This window comes from Xiphias gladius, chromosome 20 (assembly GCF_016859285.1).
Source record: "Xiphias gladius isolate SHS-SW01 ecotype Sanya breed wild chromosome 20, ASM1685928v1, whole genome shotgun sequence".
Lineage (NCBI taxonomy): Eukaryota > Metazoa > Chordata > Actinopteri > Istiophoriformes > Xiphiidae > Xiphias > Xiphias gladius.
The window spans coordinates 19,230,965-19,251,246 of record NC_053419.1 but is presented as its reverse complement, the minus strand read 5'-3'; the positions used below and the strand labels follow the sequence as shown (position 1 = coordinate 19,251,246).

The following is a 20,282-nucleotide window of genomic DNA, read 5'->3' as shown; positions in this document are numbered from 1 at the left end:
CATCGGTGTCTGTGTCCACTCTGATATGTGTGTGTGTTTTCCTCTGACTCACTGTCCAGCCTCCTCCGTCTGTGGTCATGTCACAGTAGACCTGAAAGCCTGCGGGGTGGTGAACAGGAAACACGGAGTAGATACCATCCTCTCTCTGACCACTGGCGTACAGATCACCACAGTCACGGGGACGCGAGCCTAGGGAGAGGTGAAAGTAGAGACATGAAATAAAAGAGGTCCAATATAGGTTGCAAAGGCAAAGAGTGCTTGGAGTGGTAAAGTGAAATCTAACTATAAATGGAGGAATTTGTCTGTGTCTGTATTTTCGATTTTCTTGACAACTGCTAATCCAATCGACTTCAAACTTGTTGGGTGTATTTTCTGAGGACCCAAGGAAGTGCATTGTCGACTGTTGAGTTTTTTGGATGAGCAGTTTCTCGAGAAAGCTTCACACATCGCTTTTCTACATGTTACTAAAAAAGGCACAACTACACAACAAGGGCTGTGCAGCACCCGAAACAATTTACAAGCGCGCACATGCCAAGTTTTTAAGAAAGGTTGAACTCAACTGCGCCGACACTCTCTTTGCTGTCACCCAGACACTATCGGAGCGGAGCAGCCAACTCCAGGAATGACTCTTTTACTCGAGCATTGCTAGGGGACACAACTATTGTCATGGCAGGTGTATTGCTCAGGACCCATGGAAGTGCAGAGTCGAGTGTGAAGTCGTTTGGATGATGCTGTCAAAAAAAAGCTGCAAGCTGGTTTAACGCAGGCCAAGCAATCAGCCCCTTCTGACAGGCAAATTTTGTACGGGCACTGCACTTATCAGTAATAAAGAGAAGATGAGGAAAACATGAGATAACACATGTCACGCCCTGTCTTCTGTCTACAGCCAAGCACTAGAGAGGAACTTAAGTACACTTAACATGAAAGTGGTTCTATGTTGTCAAGTCATCCTGTCAAAATGAAACCTCAGTTTTCTGAACAGTTTGCCAAAAGGTCGGCTCTTGAAAAGGATAGAAGGAGCAATGAGAAGGTATAGTACGTGTTGAGAGGGAAGACACAAAAAAGATGGACGATGAGACGGACGGGCAGGTGATAGAGGACACAACGGGACAACAGAGTCTAAATGCGGCGAAGATAAAAACCACGAAAAAAAGATGGAATGCAAGGTGGTCAAAATAAAGTCAGAGAGGCACAAGGGTGGCGCGCAAACATGGTGCCACGGAGAAAAAGGAGATATATAGCACAGAGACATAGATTTGAGATAACACAAGTTGTAAGAAAAAGGGGAAAACAAAAGACATACGGAAGTCAGAGAGTTAGAAGTACTGCTGAGTGAGGATATATATACATTTGAGTGATACAACCCTGACAAAGAGGCAGAAAGTGTGGAGACAGAGTACAAAAGACTGATAGAAAGAGAATTCAGGAGGAGGTAGTGCAGGGAAGAAGTGACAGAGACAGGGAGCTTGTAAGCTACAGCAGGGCAGAACAGTAGCACCCTTGTCGGGGATTGAGAAACCCATTTTACACCTGGGATACAAAATCTATTCCCCAGGAAGCAGAAGAGGAACTCTGTGATGAGGACAATGTCATAGATTATGCATGCCAGCCTTCACCGGGTCAAACTCCTGAATTTAAAACAGCCAGGAGAGTTCTTGAAAAGGCCATACAAGATTTTTTTTTTATTTTTATAGTCCCTACACGATATGGAATGTTTGGTCTCCCCGAAGCTTTTCCGTTACTCTGTGTAAGCCTCGACTAATAAGCGCCGACTTTCATCATCATCACACATAATGGTAGCATTTCCCAGTTCTTCTTTTCATTACAGGAATCTGAAGCTGTCGAGGTTCCATAGGACGTTAAAAAAAAGACACTATCATCATTTTTTTTTTTTTTTTTTTTAAAGAATTTGGTCTTCTTTAACAAAAGCTTTTGAAGTTTTTCAGTTTAATGATCTCTTGCAGGAGAGAAATTCTTCTTCAATGGACCCCCCCTCATGATCGTACTGCTAGTCCAGGTCCACTTTAGCTTGGCTTGCTTCACGACTTTGTTTGGACACAGATGAATCATTTTGGCCCTCCATTGTTTGCTCATTTCTCCACACTGCATACCATTCAGTTTCCCTGAGCAGTCTTCAGAGCTGAACATGTAACCTAGCTACCTCACTGACGTGCTGTGTCACAAAAGGTTTCCGGTCGTGGCTGCAACCAGTTCTTCGTATTAGTTGCATCATTCTTGTTGTCAATTTGCCAGTCAGTAATTCTATCTTTCATTTCAGTTCTCAGAGTTCCTAATGCCTGTTTCTGTCTCCACGGTCCATTGTGGACTTTTTGGCCCCGTTTACACCTGGTATTAACATGCGATTGCATCTGCATACATTAGCCTGGTTGAGTGCTTTTTTTCTAGAGACCCTGGTCATGCTGTATGGAATTGCATTTACATCTGGCTGAGATCTAATCATAACGCAAGCCGCAACTACCTACAGATGTGGTCTGGTTCTGATCACAATGCTTTCTGTGTACATTTACACCTTTCATTAACGAGTATTTTTCCTTATCTAAATAAGATATTGCTTTGTTTGCCTGTTTGGACAGATCACCTGTGGACAAACCCTGTTTTGAATTACTGACACAGTAAACTTTTATTTTAACTGAACCTGCCTGCCTCTGAGTTCTGTGTCTGAGTCCCTTACCCGAGCCCTTACATTCCCACCTGTAGATATGCACTTAATGTATATGTGATAGAGTGCAGTTCTATTATTGAATAGTCTCCCTAGCGCTGTGTCCATCTCCGAAGTTCCCCAAAATACTAAAACATTTAAAGTACAAGGCTGATGATATTATATTATATTATTATATATTATATTATTCTTACTGTCAACAAATCCCATGAAAACGCCACAAATATAAAATGGTTCTGTCTCTCAATACTCTGACATTCTGAAGTTTCTGGTTCCTGCTGAAATATATTTCATTAAAAGTCTTGAAATTTTTCCTAAAAACAGGCGGGGCACTGTAGTTTCTAGAAAAATGTGACTCAAAAAGAACTACAATAGTGCATTTGCTGGGGGCTATTTTCAGCCGCAGAGTTGGTGCACTATTGAACTGTTATAGCATCGGGATGTGGGACTGACTCAAAAGGCAGTAATTGTTTATAATGGAACATGTCACTCATTGTGATGGTGATGTGATTTTGATACATAGATAGGCAAAGAGTAATAAGCTTAAGTATATCAGGCTTTTGATACACAGATCATAGTTGTCAGTTGGATCAGTTCATTGTTAGTTTTTGTCCTTTCATGGGTTTGGAAGTAGAAGTTTAGTTTCTAATGATGTGTGTAGACTTCGGGGAATGGGACCTCTCGAGGAGAGTATCTGTTCTGAATCACATCTGTACGGCACCAAAATCTTTAAGACACAAACACTCCGAAGTAAGTCACTCCGACATCGCAGGCGCTGCGCAGTAGGAATTGAACTCATTAAAATGCACCCTGCCCCCCATATTTTCAGATAACATGGCTCACTTAGTGGCAAGCACAACAGTTGTTTCCAACCATGAATATGTCCTGCATCTAAATTTTATTTATGCTTCGGCTTTCTTTCTTTGGTTTTGAAGTGCAGTACTCATAAAACTGAATAATTTAAGTGGCAGAAAAAATAATAACGTCAAACCAATACTTATATGCTCAGTTCCGACAAAAGATATGAACTTTAACTTGTAAATCCTTTCAGTGGCAGAGCCAAACGAAAAGTAGGACTCCTTCAGCGGTTTCAGTGGGACAGATAAAGATATTCATGGTTGTGCTCCCATACTAAAAAACTATATACACACTTGTATGTGTGTATATAGTTTTTTTTTTTTTTTTTTTTATCTGCGCCTTAGTGTGACCAGTTAATATATTAGACAGTCGGCACTGGTACAGTGACCGTATGTCAGAATTAACATAGAATTACAAATGGATACATGTGTTAGTAACATGTCAGTACATGTAACATTATCATTTTATCATTCATATCCAATAGCTGTAATTTCTAAAAAGATGCACAACTTGCAAACTCAAGTTAATCCACACAAGAATGCTGTAATAGTAAACAAAAAGACAAGGATAAATAAATATGTGCATGTAGAGAAGATGTGTATGTTGCATATCATTTGTGATTAGGGCGGATGTTTTTTTATTGCTTTTCTAGCTGTTCTCCAGTTCAGTCCAGATGTCTTTGATACAAATGAGACTGCACTCCACAAAAACACTCACTGACGGGTGCTCTGTTGTACTTTGTCCACTCTGAGGAGCAAAAGGAGTGGAAACCTGCAGAAAACTGCCTCTCAATAAGTACTGGGGGACTAAATGTAAAGTGTATATTGCATATACATAACATTTAGCTAATATTAAACATACTAGCTTGGTGTTTTTGTGTCTTAGTACATTTTCTATAAATGTACTATCAAGTTATATCCCATAGAGAGCATGTATAAAAGTATTAAAACATCCCAGACTGTAAACCTTGGGCAGAGGATATATGATGCTCTGTCCGTGGTGCTGAACCTTGGTGCTGGTTGGTCCATTAGTCTGACTGTTGCACAGCTTTACCCTGGACATTTATGTAGCTTTAGAATAAATAGGTCAGTGTGAAGCACTCTGCGGATGCTGTGAATCTAATAATAAATGAATAATACATTTTAAATCCAATAACAGACATATTCCCGGAACATAGCGCCATTGTCATTGCAAAGTAGTGATCATAGCCTGATTGGGAACTAATTTCTTAGAGATTTAGTTTAATTAACTAACTACTGGCTCTATATGAAAGGCAAAAGCTACAAATTGAGCGACAAAGTATTGCTGCGTAAGACTGGGCTGTTATTGCCTTCTCCCTCGTATGATGACAGATCAGGTGAGGTATTCCGGCTGTGCGAACAGGAGTGGGTAAATTTTCTGCTGTTTTAAGAATACTCAAAAATCAGTCAACATGAATGCTTGACAGATTCAGCATCATGGGAAGCATTACTAACAAGAACAAATGGTGAAGTTTGTTTCAAATGAAAATGCTTCTTCCTGTATGTCGTCTTCCCTCGTAGGCAACATACAGAATTACATAGGAGTATATAGGGAATTCTCTAGAGTGCTCATAAATAAAGTAAACAAGAATATATTTATTCTCACACACCCATGTCACAAAGAATAGTAAATTCAAGCCATCAAAATGAAGTGCATCCCACAGTCCAGTGTGCTGTCTTTGAATATCCCCCCTTGTACGATGGCCAATGAAAAGGTCTGAATATTTCAATAATCCATTATCCCCCAAAATACAAAATGGTTTATTTTTTATCTCAATAATTTCTGTCGGTTTTTTTTAAACTTTAAGAGTCAAACTTTTCAACACATTGAACCTCTTCCCCACATAATACTGCTGCAAATGGAGGAGCTGCTCGTGTAGGAAAAGCATAAATAATGAGCCGTAATCCCCCACAGATAGCCGACTGAACTGGAAACCCGTTTTACAGCAGGTTCTGTAAAAAAAATATTGAGAACAGGAGCCGCCTATGAGCAATTACCCCAACAGCCACAACAGGGCTGATATAATCATCATTAAAACTTAGCACTGGATGCTGACTTAATCCTGTTATACAAGAATGGAGTTTGAAAATACAAGGCTCATACATAAGTACTACAATCTAAAACAAAGCAAGACATTAGCCGTGCAATAAATATTACCTTCTGAAACTTATAATGTTCATTCTCTGTAAAGGATTTTTCAGAGCAGCATAGTTTCCTCACATCTCATTGCATCATATTGTGAGGTGTTCTTGTAATTGCGTTCTCCCCATCCACTCTGCGGGGGGATATCGCTATGCAGCTAATTAATTGACTGATGATTTCCTTAACAATGGGGAACAACAGCGTTTCTGTCTCTGTCACCGTTATCATTACTCTAGAGCCAGGAGACAATAAATTAAAGTAAAGCTTGAAGAAATGATTCCTAAATTGGGCTTTGATACCTACTGTGAGATAACAATTCTGCTAAGATCTAAAGGATAATTTCTCTATTGGTTGATTTATTATTTATTCCCACTCAGAATTCTGGTGAGCTTCAATCAACTGTGTTAAAGCAGGAAAAGTCTGGAAGGTAGCATGAGGCATAAAGCTGCGAAAACAGATTACTTACAGTCCCCACCGGTGCAGCACCGCGGACGGAGCTTCAACCAGTGTACATTGCCACTGTCCTGTGAAAAACACGAATCTCCTATATGTCGACTTTTTATGAGTTAAGAAAAACAGCCCTGTTTTCAGCTTTTTCAGATAATTCAATGGGTTTTTAAATGATTTTAATAAATTTAAGGAATGAGAAATTTTTTTTCAAACCCATGCGGGAACACTTTATCATTTTATCTGAAAAATTCAAAATCACCAGAATTGGACATAAATGATTTTGACTGGGCAGCAGCACCGTGTAAATTCTCGGTGTAAAGGCTGAGGTGGTTTCATCTTACAGGTCTTAATCTGATTGTAGGCAGAATTTTGATAAAATTGTGTATTACTGTTATCTCATATACATATAGCAGTAGTGTGAATAATATAGAATTACAGTAATACACACATCTAAATTAAAATTAATATTTCAATTCGAAAATGTGTGTATTGTCACACTCCTGGAAGCAGATCCGCTGATGTTTAGAACCGAAAAAGAGCAGAAAAATAGAAGAGCAGTTTCTCCAAAAACAAACAGGCGCATATTCAAGCTTTCGGTTGTGCTTTCAAACCATCGTCAGGAGAATGTAGAAATTTTTGAAAACAACAGCTGATAGGCAGCAGGTGTGCCAGCTAATTGCTAAATTGCATCAATTACGCTCATGAACTGATAAACTGTTTGTAAATTAGGATATTAATAAAACACCATACCTCATGCAAAGAACTTCAGTTCCTTAGAGTAAAAGCGAGTACGAAACCTTGAAAATATCTACTCTACTCTTATCTCACATTCCTGGTACATGCCTATGCACTCATGCTCGCAGACGTATGACACATCTAACGCATTCTCAAGTCGTGCCACTCACACAAAAACGTGAACAGACACTCTTACTCTGTTATATATATGCTGTATGCTATACCATGAACGGCCTTCACTCTGTGCTCTCTGGCTACCTATGCAAGGCAAATCCAACACGGGGAAAGCCAGTGGGTATACCGTGACTGGTTTAAAGACTTCCAATGGGATGATGCCTCAGGCCCTTCTCTGCCCCTCAGCAACACAGCCCGGTGGACCTGCAAGTCATTTCTCATGTACACTAAAAAAATTCCACATCTTTACCAAGGCCACTGGATAATATGGATGAGATGTAGCCCGGGGAAGCATACTGATACCACCAGGAGAGGTTGAGCGGGATGAATATATGGTAAACTAGATGACAGACAGACCACACTGGAATATAATTTTACAGAATGGTGGAGTCGGGTTAATGGAGTGAGTCATCACGACATTGAGCAGAGTGCAGTGCCAGAAGGTCAAGCATCTAGTTAACCAGTGATGTATGGATTATATATACAGAGACGGAGGGACAAATTGAATATCAGACAGACAAACCTACAAGGGAACAATCCAATCTTTCCAGACAGGTACAGATAATCAAGCCTTGCCTCATTCCTCTTACCATTGGAGCAGCCCTTGAAACGAGCCCCTCTGACTGGTGCCCTCTGCAAGTCGGCCTTGACACGCGCCTTCAGGCCCACGTTCTCCTTCTGCATGGCATTAAGAGCATCACTCACCGAGTTCACCACCTTCACCATGTTGACCTGGCTGTCTGACAGCAGCTGCAACACACAGACAGTGGGAGAAAAGAATACATTTTTACAGTTAAAACTATTAACAATGTAAATATACCTGTTGTTGGTTGTTTATTGTCTTATTTGTAACATATTTATACTTATTTATTTGAATAATTTTAATAACACACTGTGCACTGATTATTGTGTACCAAGAGTTTTTAAAACCTTCCGGCAGATGGCGTTTTCATTGCATTTATAAAAATGACCTATTAGACATGTAAAGCTTTCTTAAAGTCCTTCAAATTTTTATCATATCAAACCCGATTTTGATACTTTTAATGGTTAGAATTTATTCTGCTACAGCCATTAAATTAAATTTTCATTGGCAAAGTTCGCTTTCCTGCAGTGGATTCAATGACGTAATTCTGAAGAGCAGAACAGCCCGTCCCAGGGATTTTGAAAAGGAAACATGTTTGTGTAAGTATAAGTATAGCTAGGGTGACATTAAGAAGGCATCAAAATTTCATCACAGATGGAACAACTAGGGAAATACATGACTTGCTCATCTTCCTCTGTTGTGTTTCTGATTGAGTAGCTGCTAAAAGTGTGTTTTCTGCCCACAGTGATCGATGAACATATCCTTTTGAATGGAGCACTGGGACTTGTGTTATTAGAAAAGTCTTAGTGTAAACACCAGTAACCACATGTGCTGCAAAATCCACCAGAACTCATATCTTATGGATTACAACTTTAAATTAAGCAGTCCAAAACATTTTTTTTTCATTTTATTTCAGTCAAAGTTACATCACGCTTTAACAGAAATGCATGAAGTGACAAGAAGATCATGAGAAGGACGCTCTACCATCCGACATTTTACAATACAGTGATAATCTCTGTATTGTATGAAAAGACCACATTCACTTAATCTTTTTCACAAGTCCCATGTTTTCTTAGCTCTGTCGTCTGGATTTGATTCCGTGTTAAAAGGTTGTGGATGCAGTGCTTTTCAGCGGCAAACTCAAATGTCAGCGCATCCTTGAACAAACCAGCAAGGACAGTTTTCAAAGTAGCGTCAACTGCACGACAATGTGACAATGTGACTTTAAAAAAAAAAAGTTGGAAAAGTATATTGAATTTCGAAACCAAACGCTGCCTGTGAAAATTATACTAAAGTACTGTGTGTATATTATACCTATTTTGTAGTTAATGCTCCACAACATACGCTATATAACCACTGGTACAGTATAGTCCTTTAGGGACCTTAAGAAACACACGGGTGCAAAAAGACACCACATGGTACCCCATTTCCAAATGCATCCCGGCAAATGCTGTTAAACACAAAGAGCCCCGTGGGAAGGCTGGTGATGAATGTATGTGCTAAGACCAGCAGAGAGCAGGGTACCGCTCTCCGATCTGCTGCGGCCACAGAGAGGTCGTTTTCGCATATTGCCCCAGTTGGCTTACGCCTATGCACAGCCAGGTGTTAGGCCCCATATACGTACACACACTATTCTTCGGAAGGTATTAGAAATATTGCTCTTCCCCGTGTTCATACATATGTACAAACTCTGTCTCAGTTCCCTTCCTTTTGCCCCCCCTCCGCGCACTCTCATACTTATGCGCACTCACAAACACAGACAAAGACCTGCATTGTTCAAAGTCATATATAAGAGGTTCAGAGTCTTCCATCAAATTTATGTCTGTGCAGCTATATTCAGGTGTTAAACTGCATTAGACAAGAAGCCCAGTGGCCTCTCTCAGGCACAGAAAGCCGCACTGCAATCATAATACATGGACACTGGAGCTTTAACCCACACAGACACAGACCCAGACAACTGGACACATTTACAGTATGTCCATGCCCACATGCAATTACAAAGAAAACCGCACACAAACATACACAGCAGAAATGGTCCGTTGTGCACAGCAGCTAAGCAGGATACAGCAGGAAAGCGGGGTTTTTCGGTTTCGTGTGGATGGGTATGGCAAACTTTTCTACAGACTTTAAAGGGCTTTAATATTATTAAATAGATGAATTTGCCTCTAAGTGGTGTCTATTTTCTTGTCTGCAAATTTAACTTTATTTCTAGTGTTGTCATTTATTTGGTAAGTATACACTGTGTGTTTGTGTGTGTGTGTGTGTGTGTGTGTGTGTGAGAGAGTGTGTGTGTGTGTGTGTGTGTGTTCAAAGGGAGAGACAAAAGCAGAGGGCTGTCTTCAGTCTTAATGCTAAGCCTTGACTGACACATCAATTAAGAACATGATGTAATTAGTTCTCATTAGGCACCCTCTGCATTGGCTTACAAATCAGTTACACCACAGGAATTAACACAAAGGGAGGAGAGAGGAGTTGCAAAGCTGGAACTGGCAAGTAAAAAAAAAAAAAAGTAATTCAGTCACCATCTGCCTATTACAACTCCCTCATCTCACAGACAGAGGCTGTCCAGTCACCTAGACCCTGGAGGAGCAAATGGAAGAAGTGAGAGGAGCCGTCAAGTCACCCTCGCCTGACTGGTGTAGCCGTTGCAAGTTGAAAATAATTGAAACCCTCAAGCACATCTGTACTATTGCATGATGTCACTTATAAATCCAAGTAACCAATAGGTTTGAAATGTAATGGGAAAAGCTTAAATCTACTTCACCTTTGCTGGACCTCTGCCAATCACTGCTTTGAGAGGACTGGTAAACATATGCTATTATTACGCTTTGTGAATGTTTATGCAAAATAATATAGTGTGTAATTTCTAATTTTTCACTCAGAATCTGTATATTGTAAAATTACTTCTCCAGTTTGACTAGGAGGCACCCCACTAGAGCTGAAAGTCAAATAATCGATTAGCTAATCTAAAGAAAATTAATTCACAACTGTTTTATAATTGATTTATTGTTTCAGTCATCTTTTGAGCAGCATAAATGTTAGGTCAAACTCTGCTTCACCTACTGTATCCCCTTTGATTAAACAGTCTCAGAGATCCTAGACATATGAGAGACCTCTGAAGCAAAGAAACAATGAATAAAAGATTACCCTGATGACAGACAGAACCTTCACACATAAAGGGAATGTTTTCATAGCAAATCTGATTCATATTATACAGAGAGTCTCTGATCTTTGCTCAGGCTTCTGATTTTGCCCATGTGTGGCTGAGTGTAGGGGTGGGAGGGGAAGAGTCCAGCTATGAAATTAAACCATTATTAATTAAATAAAGTGGTAGAATAAACCTTTAAAGTTGTCTCAATTGAGAAATAGGCCCTCACACATGCATCAATATGTACTTTGAGTATTCAAGACATCTTGTTTTGTCTCCATAATATCATATTAAACAAGAAGAACATTAATTTCCTCTCATTTATATAAAATCACTTATAAATCATAAAAAGCCTTGAAATGATAGTGTTCATGTTAGAGGCAAATGGCAAAAATCGTAATTATGCTGTTTAGCAATAGACGATAACATGTTTTGGCTTTTTTATGGTACTTTTGTTCTATAGAATTGCTGAATTGACTATATTTACATTTGCTTTGGTCTGTATTGTACTAATAACACTAAGTTAAATCTTTGAAGCAACCCATTTGCTCAACTGAAATAGGTTTCCATATTTTCTGTGACTTCTATTGTTATCCACTCTAAGTGAGGTTTTGAAGTTACTTGTATCAAATCCCTGGCTAAAACGTTCTTTCTTAAGTCGTCATAGGACATTTTGTTGACCGGAATGAGTATCTTGAGTTAATATGGTTTTCTATTCTACCGTAGCAGAGGTTTGACCCCAGATCCTTAGCAGAGGTTGTGAGTGTGGCTTGTCCAAAACATTAATATTCCACAGGCACATATTGTAATACAGTTTAAACTGTGACCCGTGGTTCAAAGAAATCAGTAAGTCATGCTCTGTCTCAAAGCCTTTACCTTCTTGCAGTCTTTTTGCAGTCAGACATTGCACACAACTGAATATCCAGTCAGCTGAATATGTGAACTACATTTTATGTCAGTTGGACGTCTGCTTTGGAGGATCTAGCCCCTCCAATGTTTTAATGCTGACATGCAGGAGTGGAGGTCACAAAACCTCTATGTCACCCCAGCGAGTGGGCATCATACAGGGTTGCTTACATTGCCTATGCACAGTGCTGCCACTGCTGATTGGAACCAAAAAAAAAGCCAAAAAAAACAACAACAAAAAAAAACTTTTAATGTAATTCATACCACTGACAAAAGTTGAGCTGATGCTCCCTTTTGTATATATAGAGACACAGTTCTGTTACTGTCAACAAGCAGCTAAGCAAGCAGCACACACTTCACATTTCATACTTTGACATACAACTACTGCATGTCACTGAGGCAAGGCAAATATCAGTTCATTATTGATTTGTAAGGTGGTGACAGGTCTCGATGTCTGTTTTTTTTTTGCTTGATTAGTTGCAGGTGAAGGCTGCGGAGAGGTGATTTGGTGGAATGGCCCTGTGTGTGTGTATCTGTGTGTGTAGGGTAATTCCTTTATTGGAATTTTATTCAGAGAGTTTATTTTATTTAACTCAATTTCTCTTTAAATCTAAATACTTTTCTGACAATATTCAAACTGGCTCACGACAGCACTAATGAAGGTACTACATAACGTTTGTCTGAATGCTGTTTCAGGAAAAATATCAGGGTCTCAGGCTATGTTGCTGCCATTGAAGTTCATGAATCTGAGGAGATCAAGACACGCAGAGTCCCTCAGGGTTCAATTCTTGGGCCTCTAATGTTCAGGGGTATTTGAAGGAGGAGGAAAGACACTGATACGCTGGGACATATTAATAATATAATAATAATAAACACTTAAAACGAGACACAATTCAGACTACAGGAATGTACAGAATGACAACAAGGTGGACTCAGGCGAGAACAAAATTGAGGAAGGTTTATCAAGTCTGCTGTACTTTGGGTTTCCACTAAAGGATGGGAACGGAATACAGACTAACACTGCCAGTTTTATAAAAGACTTTTGATTTGGAGCTATCACATGCCTCACCTTGGCTGTCACTCTGAAACCTGACCATCAGCTAATTGTATTGTTGTATTCCACTATTTAACTTGCCTTTCCCATCAGCGCGATTCATTTGAAAGCAAATGGGTGTGCTTTGGTGTACCTTTCTGTTTGAGGCTACAAGCTGTAAAAAAAGGAATATGTTGGTTTCTGAGAAATCCGAAAAGATTGGTCCGAAACCCACTGCAATCAGATTCTCCTGCTCAGCACCTCAGTGGCATGTGGAAGGGTTTCTGTGTATTTGGGAGGCTGAAACTGTTCTTCGAGGGGCTGTGGTGCACACAGAGCCATTACTAACACTGGAACAGTCAGCTCTGTGTCATCGTATAAATCAGAAGTCCTGGCCACAGGTGGCCTATAGATCACACAGTCACACCATGGTGTCAGGCAGAAACAGCGGATGTGCACGCCACATGCCTTGCCTCCAAAGGGAAAAATCAATCACCTGGAGTTTCTGGGCTGCCAGCACCACCTCCACTCAGCTTCAGTGCCCACTGCACTACGCCACCTACACCAATTTAACAGCATAAAGGGACTGGGCCTCTTTCTGATTCCATTATGCTACCAATCAGCACCCATGGTTTCTTATCCCACGGAGGCAGAGCAGACCGATCCAGTGAGTTTTTGAGTGATTTCTAAACAATGATGAACCCTGAGCTAAGAGGTGCAGCTTAAAGAAAGGATTGGCAGGAGAAGAATGCATTCAGTTGTTTGAGCTGTATGGCTGGCAGCTACTAAATCTATTTACTGCAGAATAGAGAGACTGAGGCTGATGGGCCAAAATTAAGAGCGTGTAGTGTAAAGATTTTCCACACACATTTAGGAAATGCATCATCAATAAATCAATGTGGACAGTGTGAAACTAAAGGGGGTCTAATTATGTTTTCATCAAATGTGAAGCCTGTCTTACACATCTAGGGAAAGATTATGTTATCTTACTGAATTCATTTTCAAACACTAGGCTGAGTGAGTTACACTCAGTGAAACATGAACCCTATTTGCACTGTGATCTAGAAGTTACTGAGCGTACATAGTGTAAAGAGAAATTAACATGGTCGAGCTGGCATTGGATTGTTGAATGATGGTGTTTTGATTGTGCAGTCAGGAAAAGGAAGTGGCTAAATAACACCAGCCAAGAGAAAACCCCCGATTCCAATGAGCTGTCACACATCTTAAGGTGGTTCCACAATCAATACGTAGTTATAGGTGTTTCACAGTCCAGTCCTTGAGCATCTCTGTACAGTACTTAAAGTCATGACTTCAGTAGTCACTCTTGCAGACTGAATTCGGTTCATCTGTTTTCCATGCTCAACCAATCACCAACCACTTAGATTCAGCCATAAAAAGAGAAATGAACAAGCACAAAAGGAAGCTGTTACAAAAAATGTCTATTTCCACACAAAAATAATCATACTAGTAATTGCATATTATGTTACACTACTGTGTAAGTAACAAGGAGAAGGCTAAAAAAACATGGCTGTAAATTCCATGCATGTAATTTACTAGAATCCTGGAAATGCTACTTTTTATTTTATTTTGTTCATGATTACCATTTAAGACCCTGGATTTTTTTCTCCATTTTTGCTTTTGGCATTGTGTTTTTACTATGATTTGAATCCTTTATTGTCTCTTGCATATTAGCTGCAATTTCTTTGGACGTCTTGGCTGTTTGGACATGAAACCAGAGTTAACTAGTGTACAAAAAGGATTTATTTCAACTATACTGGTGAATAAAATCCATAAACTCTTGGATAGTTTATCATGACAATAATAATAATAATATTTCATGTTAATAGATAATTTGTATGTATCAGTCTTTGCGACTGTTATAAACATCTTTTTGTGTTATATTGTGCCTCAGTAACCATTCGGACTGAGGTGTGTGGTGTATTCTCTGTAACCTTACAATAATGCCTCTATCTCGCTGGCATTTATCCTGTTTGTATGCGTGTGTGTGTGTGTGTGTGTGTGTCTGTGTGTCTCACCTGTATGAGGCGTCCCTGCTCAGTCTGCAGTGTGTTAAGGTCCTGCCCCAGGCTGCCTTGCCCCCTGCGTAGGGATTCATAGTCCATTTTCAGTTGCCCTGCGTGGGCTGACAGCTTGGCCACCTCCTCAGCCAGACTGACAAGCAGAGCCCGATCCTGGCCTTTCACTGACTTCAGGTCAGAGTCGTGATCGGTTAGTGAGTGGAGCAGTGAGGTCTGCACACCCTCCAGCCGCAAAAAGTTACTGTTATAGTCGGGGCAGTTGGGGTCGATGAAGATGTTGATGCGAGAGCCATCGCCTCTCTCAACGGTGACCAGGGCATTAGCTTCGTCCTGATTGGTAGAGATGTGGGGAAGGCCATCAGACATGGGTGGGGCCTGGTAGTGATTCATAAAAAGGATGGTGCCAGTTACAGTGACAGCCAGCAATACAGCCACAAAGAGCAGGATAGTGCAGAGCAGGTAGCTGCAGCTCATCCTCTGTAAGTAGGGAGGAAGAGGGGAAACGAGGAAGGGAGGTAGGAAATAAGGAAGGAGGGAAGAAAAAAAAAATTGATGTTAGAATCACAATTGCTAGAAAATAAAAAATTACAGCATAACATCTGTGTCATTCAAAAAGAAATGACTTTCATCCATCACTGGTGATATTTCTGAATTTCTATTTTGAATGCCAAATTCTCAGTGATATAACCATATTCCCATCTGTCAAAATGTAGTTTTGAATGATTTATGCAGCAACAGAATGTAGATTCAACTTAAACTTCTCCTTCAACTGCCAGCCCTCTTGAAACTCAAAATTATCTCTAAGGAAAAAAGAGACAAATTTTGTCTAAAAACCCTGCATGTCAGTAAAGTGGTGGTGGTGAAGTAGATGGAGGATGCTACCTTGAGACACTTCTGGGAAAAACAGAGTCAAGGCACCAATGATCTGTCTTTCCCTTTCTCAGAAAGAAAGGAAAACAATAAAAACCTGAAAAATACAGTAGCCAGGAGGAGAAAGTAAAACAAAAGCGATTCAGACAACCAATAAGATGAAAGTGAATGCAAGTAGATTCCTCTTAGAGGAAAAAGGCAGACCTCTACCAGTACATGGTCTCCATTAACTGGACAATAAAAGGCCTGTATGATGGCCCTTTATGATCTGGCACCATTCTTCCACTCAGGTCAAGAGAACTAGCGATGGATAAGAGAGAGCAATATGGCCCACCTAACCATGATTAACAATGCCTAGCTCCCCCTTATCCTCCTCCAAATGAATCAGCAACTGAAATCTTTCTGATTTTGTGTTTTACACTGGAGGATGTTCTCCCTGTGAGAACGTGTGGGCAGGTGTGTGTGTGTGAGCTTGTTTTTGTTATCTGTTTTTATGTGGAAGTGTGAGTGAGAGCAAGCTCATTAATATGTAAATTGCTGTACAAGCACAGTGAAGCACACTAATAGACAGCTAATGGCCTGCTTTATGTGAAAGGTTTATGGTTCCTTTAATGTGAAGAAAATCAATTGTGTTCTGCAGGAAATAGTCCTCCACCCGCAGTCTTTGGATATAGGGCATAAAAAAAGTTGTAAGTGCCCAAACAACTTGTCTATGTGGGGTGTGAAATGTGGTATCTGTGGACAACAGATGTGAATGGGATACACCATGTGGGACTCACATGGGCTCCCAATTTTTAGCCCGCAAAGTGTTGATATTCCGTTGATGTGTTATTTTTAAATTCTGAAATGTAAAAGGCCGTTTCGTAGGACCTACTGAGTACATTGATTGAACTCATGCATTATTGTTTTTCTGCAACAGCTTCATTGTGGATGCTATTTCTCTGGACACTGCTGGCATGTATGGAAGCGCTGTCCCTGAAAACTGCCCCTAGGCTCCAAATGGGGTGGAAACTGTGTGCAGATACACGTGCGCACACAAAAATACACACAAACATATACAGCACACACACACACACTAGATACACTACATGCTCTGATGGCACTTAAATTTCCAATGCATATGCAAGTGCACACGCACATAATTTGAACACAGCCCATCCTGCCAAATACTTGCAATAGACAGGCAAGCACATTAACATATTACACATGAAAAAACTGGAGCACTGCTTTGTCAGAACCACCCCACTTCTCCCTTTTTTCCTCACACAAGTACATCATCACAAAAAAGAGCTCTAGGGGAGTATTGCCGCTCTTAGCATTTTTTTTTTCTCACCTTGCTCTAACTCAACATGTAGACCCTGCACTATGAAATCCCTCCTTGCATGTCAAACAGTGTTTTTGGGTGGGGTTTTTTTCCCCCTCCCCTGTGTATGTGAGTGCAGGTGCAGCTGTGTGATTGTGGCTGTGTGACTGGGCCTGGCTGTATGTGTTTGTGCAAGGGGATATGTGTGTGTGTGTGTGTGTGGCAGGATGTCTGTGCTGTACATAATGTGTATAATGGCCTCACTGCGCAGAATGGCAGGAATGTGACATTAGAACAGTTTCACTGAGCTCCATTGCCAGCGGGCCAGGACATTAGTGGAAGCCATCATTGGTACTGAACTATATTCGTTGCTGAACAACTGATTGTTAACTTATCATGGAGAAGATATATGATGGCCCCCACTATGATGACAGCGAGACACACACAGAGCTGACAGTCAACCGCACACTCTAAAATACGCATACAAGACCGACACATTCTGTCATGAAACTTTTCACGTATGCACCGTAGCGGGCACATATTGATGTCCACAGATGTTAACCTTTTATGACACATGCAAAGTAGTTTCTGACGGTGTAAGGTACAAATTTGACCAAATCAGCCAGAACTGTAGGTAACTAAAGTCAGTTGAGGTAGCATATTGATTTTGGCACTTTGGTGGCAAGGGGGGGAAAATCGCTGACGATTATACTGTTGTTTATAAGTACATTTTGGGAACTTGGATTAGGAAATTGTACTTGTAATGGTAAAACAGGTAGGGGTAAAAAAAAAAATTGAAATATTGACAAGAAAACATCCGAAGGTACTGGCCAAGTCCAATCTTGGCCCGATCTTTTGTGCTCAAAAAAAAATAAAATTCTATTCTGAGGTGAGACTAACAAAGTCAGAGAGAATGAATTGAAGGAAGAAAAAGGTAGCATGATAATGAGAAGTGGAGTTTTTACTGCTACCTTATTTATTTTTTGATGGTCAATAGAAATAAGATGCAAAGCAACCTGCTTCATGTCCCCTCGGTATACACGCTCTCTCAACTCAGCTCAAGAGTTGCAGTATGACACAGAGAATAGGATGCAAGCAGCTTCTTAACACTGCTGGTTTTTTTTCTTTTCTTTTTTTTTTTAAATGAGTCTCTCAATCTCGCAGCAGGAGCCCACTCTGTAATTAGTGGCTGACTTTCAGCTCCTCTCCCGTCTCTACTCATGCCACAACACAGTATTTGAGAGGACAACAGGGGGATTCTGATGGAGAGATAGAAAAGGAGAACCGGAGACTGAGAGAATTCCTCTCTATGGAAATGATGTCGTCCTCCCACGCAAGAGCGTTGGCAGACAGTTCTTGGACGAAAGTCTTTGCCTGCTCATTAGTTAAGCAGGAGTCTTGCATGATCTCTCTCTCTCTCTCTCTCTCTCTCTCTCTCTCTCTCTCTCTCTCTCTCTCTCTCTCTCTCTCTCTCTCTCTCTCTCTCTCTCTCTCTCAAACACAAGCATACACACACATGTATACACAGGAATATTTTCAAGGTGATACTGCCCAACTAATGAACACTTTAAATGCTGGACTGACATATATATAAATAGCAAGCCTGATGCGCAAACTCGCAATTTCAAAAACATGGACTTTTACCAGTTCTACTTCCGTTTCATTCAAAGCTTGATTCCACTTTCACATCAGTATTCAATAAACAGCTGCTTCCCAAATTCTGCCACGTAATCAAGCTCCTTTTCTGTGTGCAGCCATGATCACGCCGCACAGGTCAAAGAATCTGCACAGCCAAATCCCATCTAAATCTTGTGTGTTTGATTCCTTCAGCTGAGGCTGTGCCATTGCCGCTGCTCGGTGGCAAAATGTAATGTGTGATATGCAATACTCGGAAAGCGGATTGTGGTGAAAACCGTCATTAGTGATACCTAATCCCCTCCACAGGTGAGCAAGTCACTATTCATAGTGTGCCCCTGAAAGAAGGGTGGTGAAATATATACACAACGGGACATCTAGAGGATTTAATGAAGGCATTTAAGATACATAACACTGCATTTTTATCAGTTTGAGTAATTTCCATCCATCCAACCAGTCATCCCTTTCCTTCCTGTTGAATGTTTGCTGAAGCCTAATCTAACCTACAATATACAATTTGACAGTTGTTCCAAGAAAATCCTTCTCTGATTTAAGAAGTAGTGGGTTACAAATGGTGAATAAGTTGATAGACAGTATTTTGTTTCAGAAAAAGATATGTTTAAAATGATAATGCAATATGTTATTTCCAGATAAACTTCTTTTTGTTTTCTTCTTCTGGTTTTAATAGAATGACACATTCATTACAATAAATCTCCTAATGTAAATAAAAGTAAAAACTTATGAAGCACAATCCCGTGTTGATGTGTGCATGCATGCATACTTGCCTGATGTCTGTGCATGTATACGTCGTGGGCCTTACCTTGGCAGGGGTCTCCCTGGCAGTTTCTGAGTCTGACCAGCGATGTTTGAGCTGGGAGGAGCTGGGTACACACTCACAGAATGTCTGCATGGGACAAACAGACAGGGCCACGAGTGTTGGTGTTTGTTCAAGTCACATGTGCAATCAAGCATGCGTGCACATGCGCGCAAACACATAAACGCATGCATGCGCAAATACACACATAGGAGACACAGAGGTTCAGTTTTTAAATGTCTGAAAAAAATCAAAGTAACGGGGGTAACACATTTTCCAAGCCAAACCCTCCGAATGTAATGTAAAATCTCTGCTAAGAAATGAATGGGGCTGGGGCCTGGCGCTGACAAACCACGATTGCCTACAAACATAACTGCACAGTGACACAGACCGATCTGAACGGGCGTCTGTACATCTCAAAGGTATCATTGAATTCAATTGTTTATGATAGGCTCAATGCGTCTTCCTGGAGACAGCTGATCCGAGTTCCCTTCAACTCCAAATAAAAAGAAAAGGAATGAAAGAGTATTTAAATGAATGTGAGTGGGTCGCGCATGTGTAGAAGAAACTATTCTCATATGCAGGTAAGTGTTGGTATTTGTATCCAATACGTGGATGTTATGTGCTTCAGTGTACGGTATGTGCCTCTTTGTGCTTGTACGTGCATTTGTTTGGGAGCACTTCTAGCAGCTGCACAGATAGAAGCAGAGTAATTATGAAAGTGGGGGCTTTCTGACTGCTCCGGGAGAGCACGTCATTCCGTGACCTTAAACACCGCTGCTCCCACCGTGGAACTGCTCAATTAGCCTGGGACAATAACGTCAACACAAAGGCACACGCGTGTGGGCAAATATGCACATGCACATGCGCCAAGAACACATAAACGCATGC

At 40.6% G+C, this 20,282-nt stretch overlaps 1 protein-coding gene across 1 annotated transcript in view; it reads right to left on the bottom strand.

Moving 5' to 3' along the window:
- LOC120805994 (fibrinogen C domain-containing protein 1-like) overlaps positions 1–20,282 on the bottom strand; it is a 98,905-nt gene that overhangs the window by 49,411 nt on the left and 29,212 nt on the right. Inside the window, exons 2-5 of the mRNA XM_040156602.1 lie at positions 19,398–19,481; positions 14,767–15,246; positions 7,651–7,810; positions 53–189 (exon numbers count right to left, since the gene is read on the bottom strand). Of these exons, the coding sequence (XP_040012536.1) occupies positions 53–189; positions 7,651–7,810; positions 14,767–15,246; positions 19,398–19,481 (861 nt within the window). The remainder of the gene's footprint in view (positions 1–52; positions 190–7,650; positions 7,811–14,766; positions 15,247–19,397; positions 19,482–20,282) is intronic.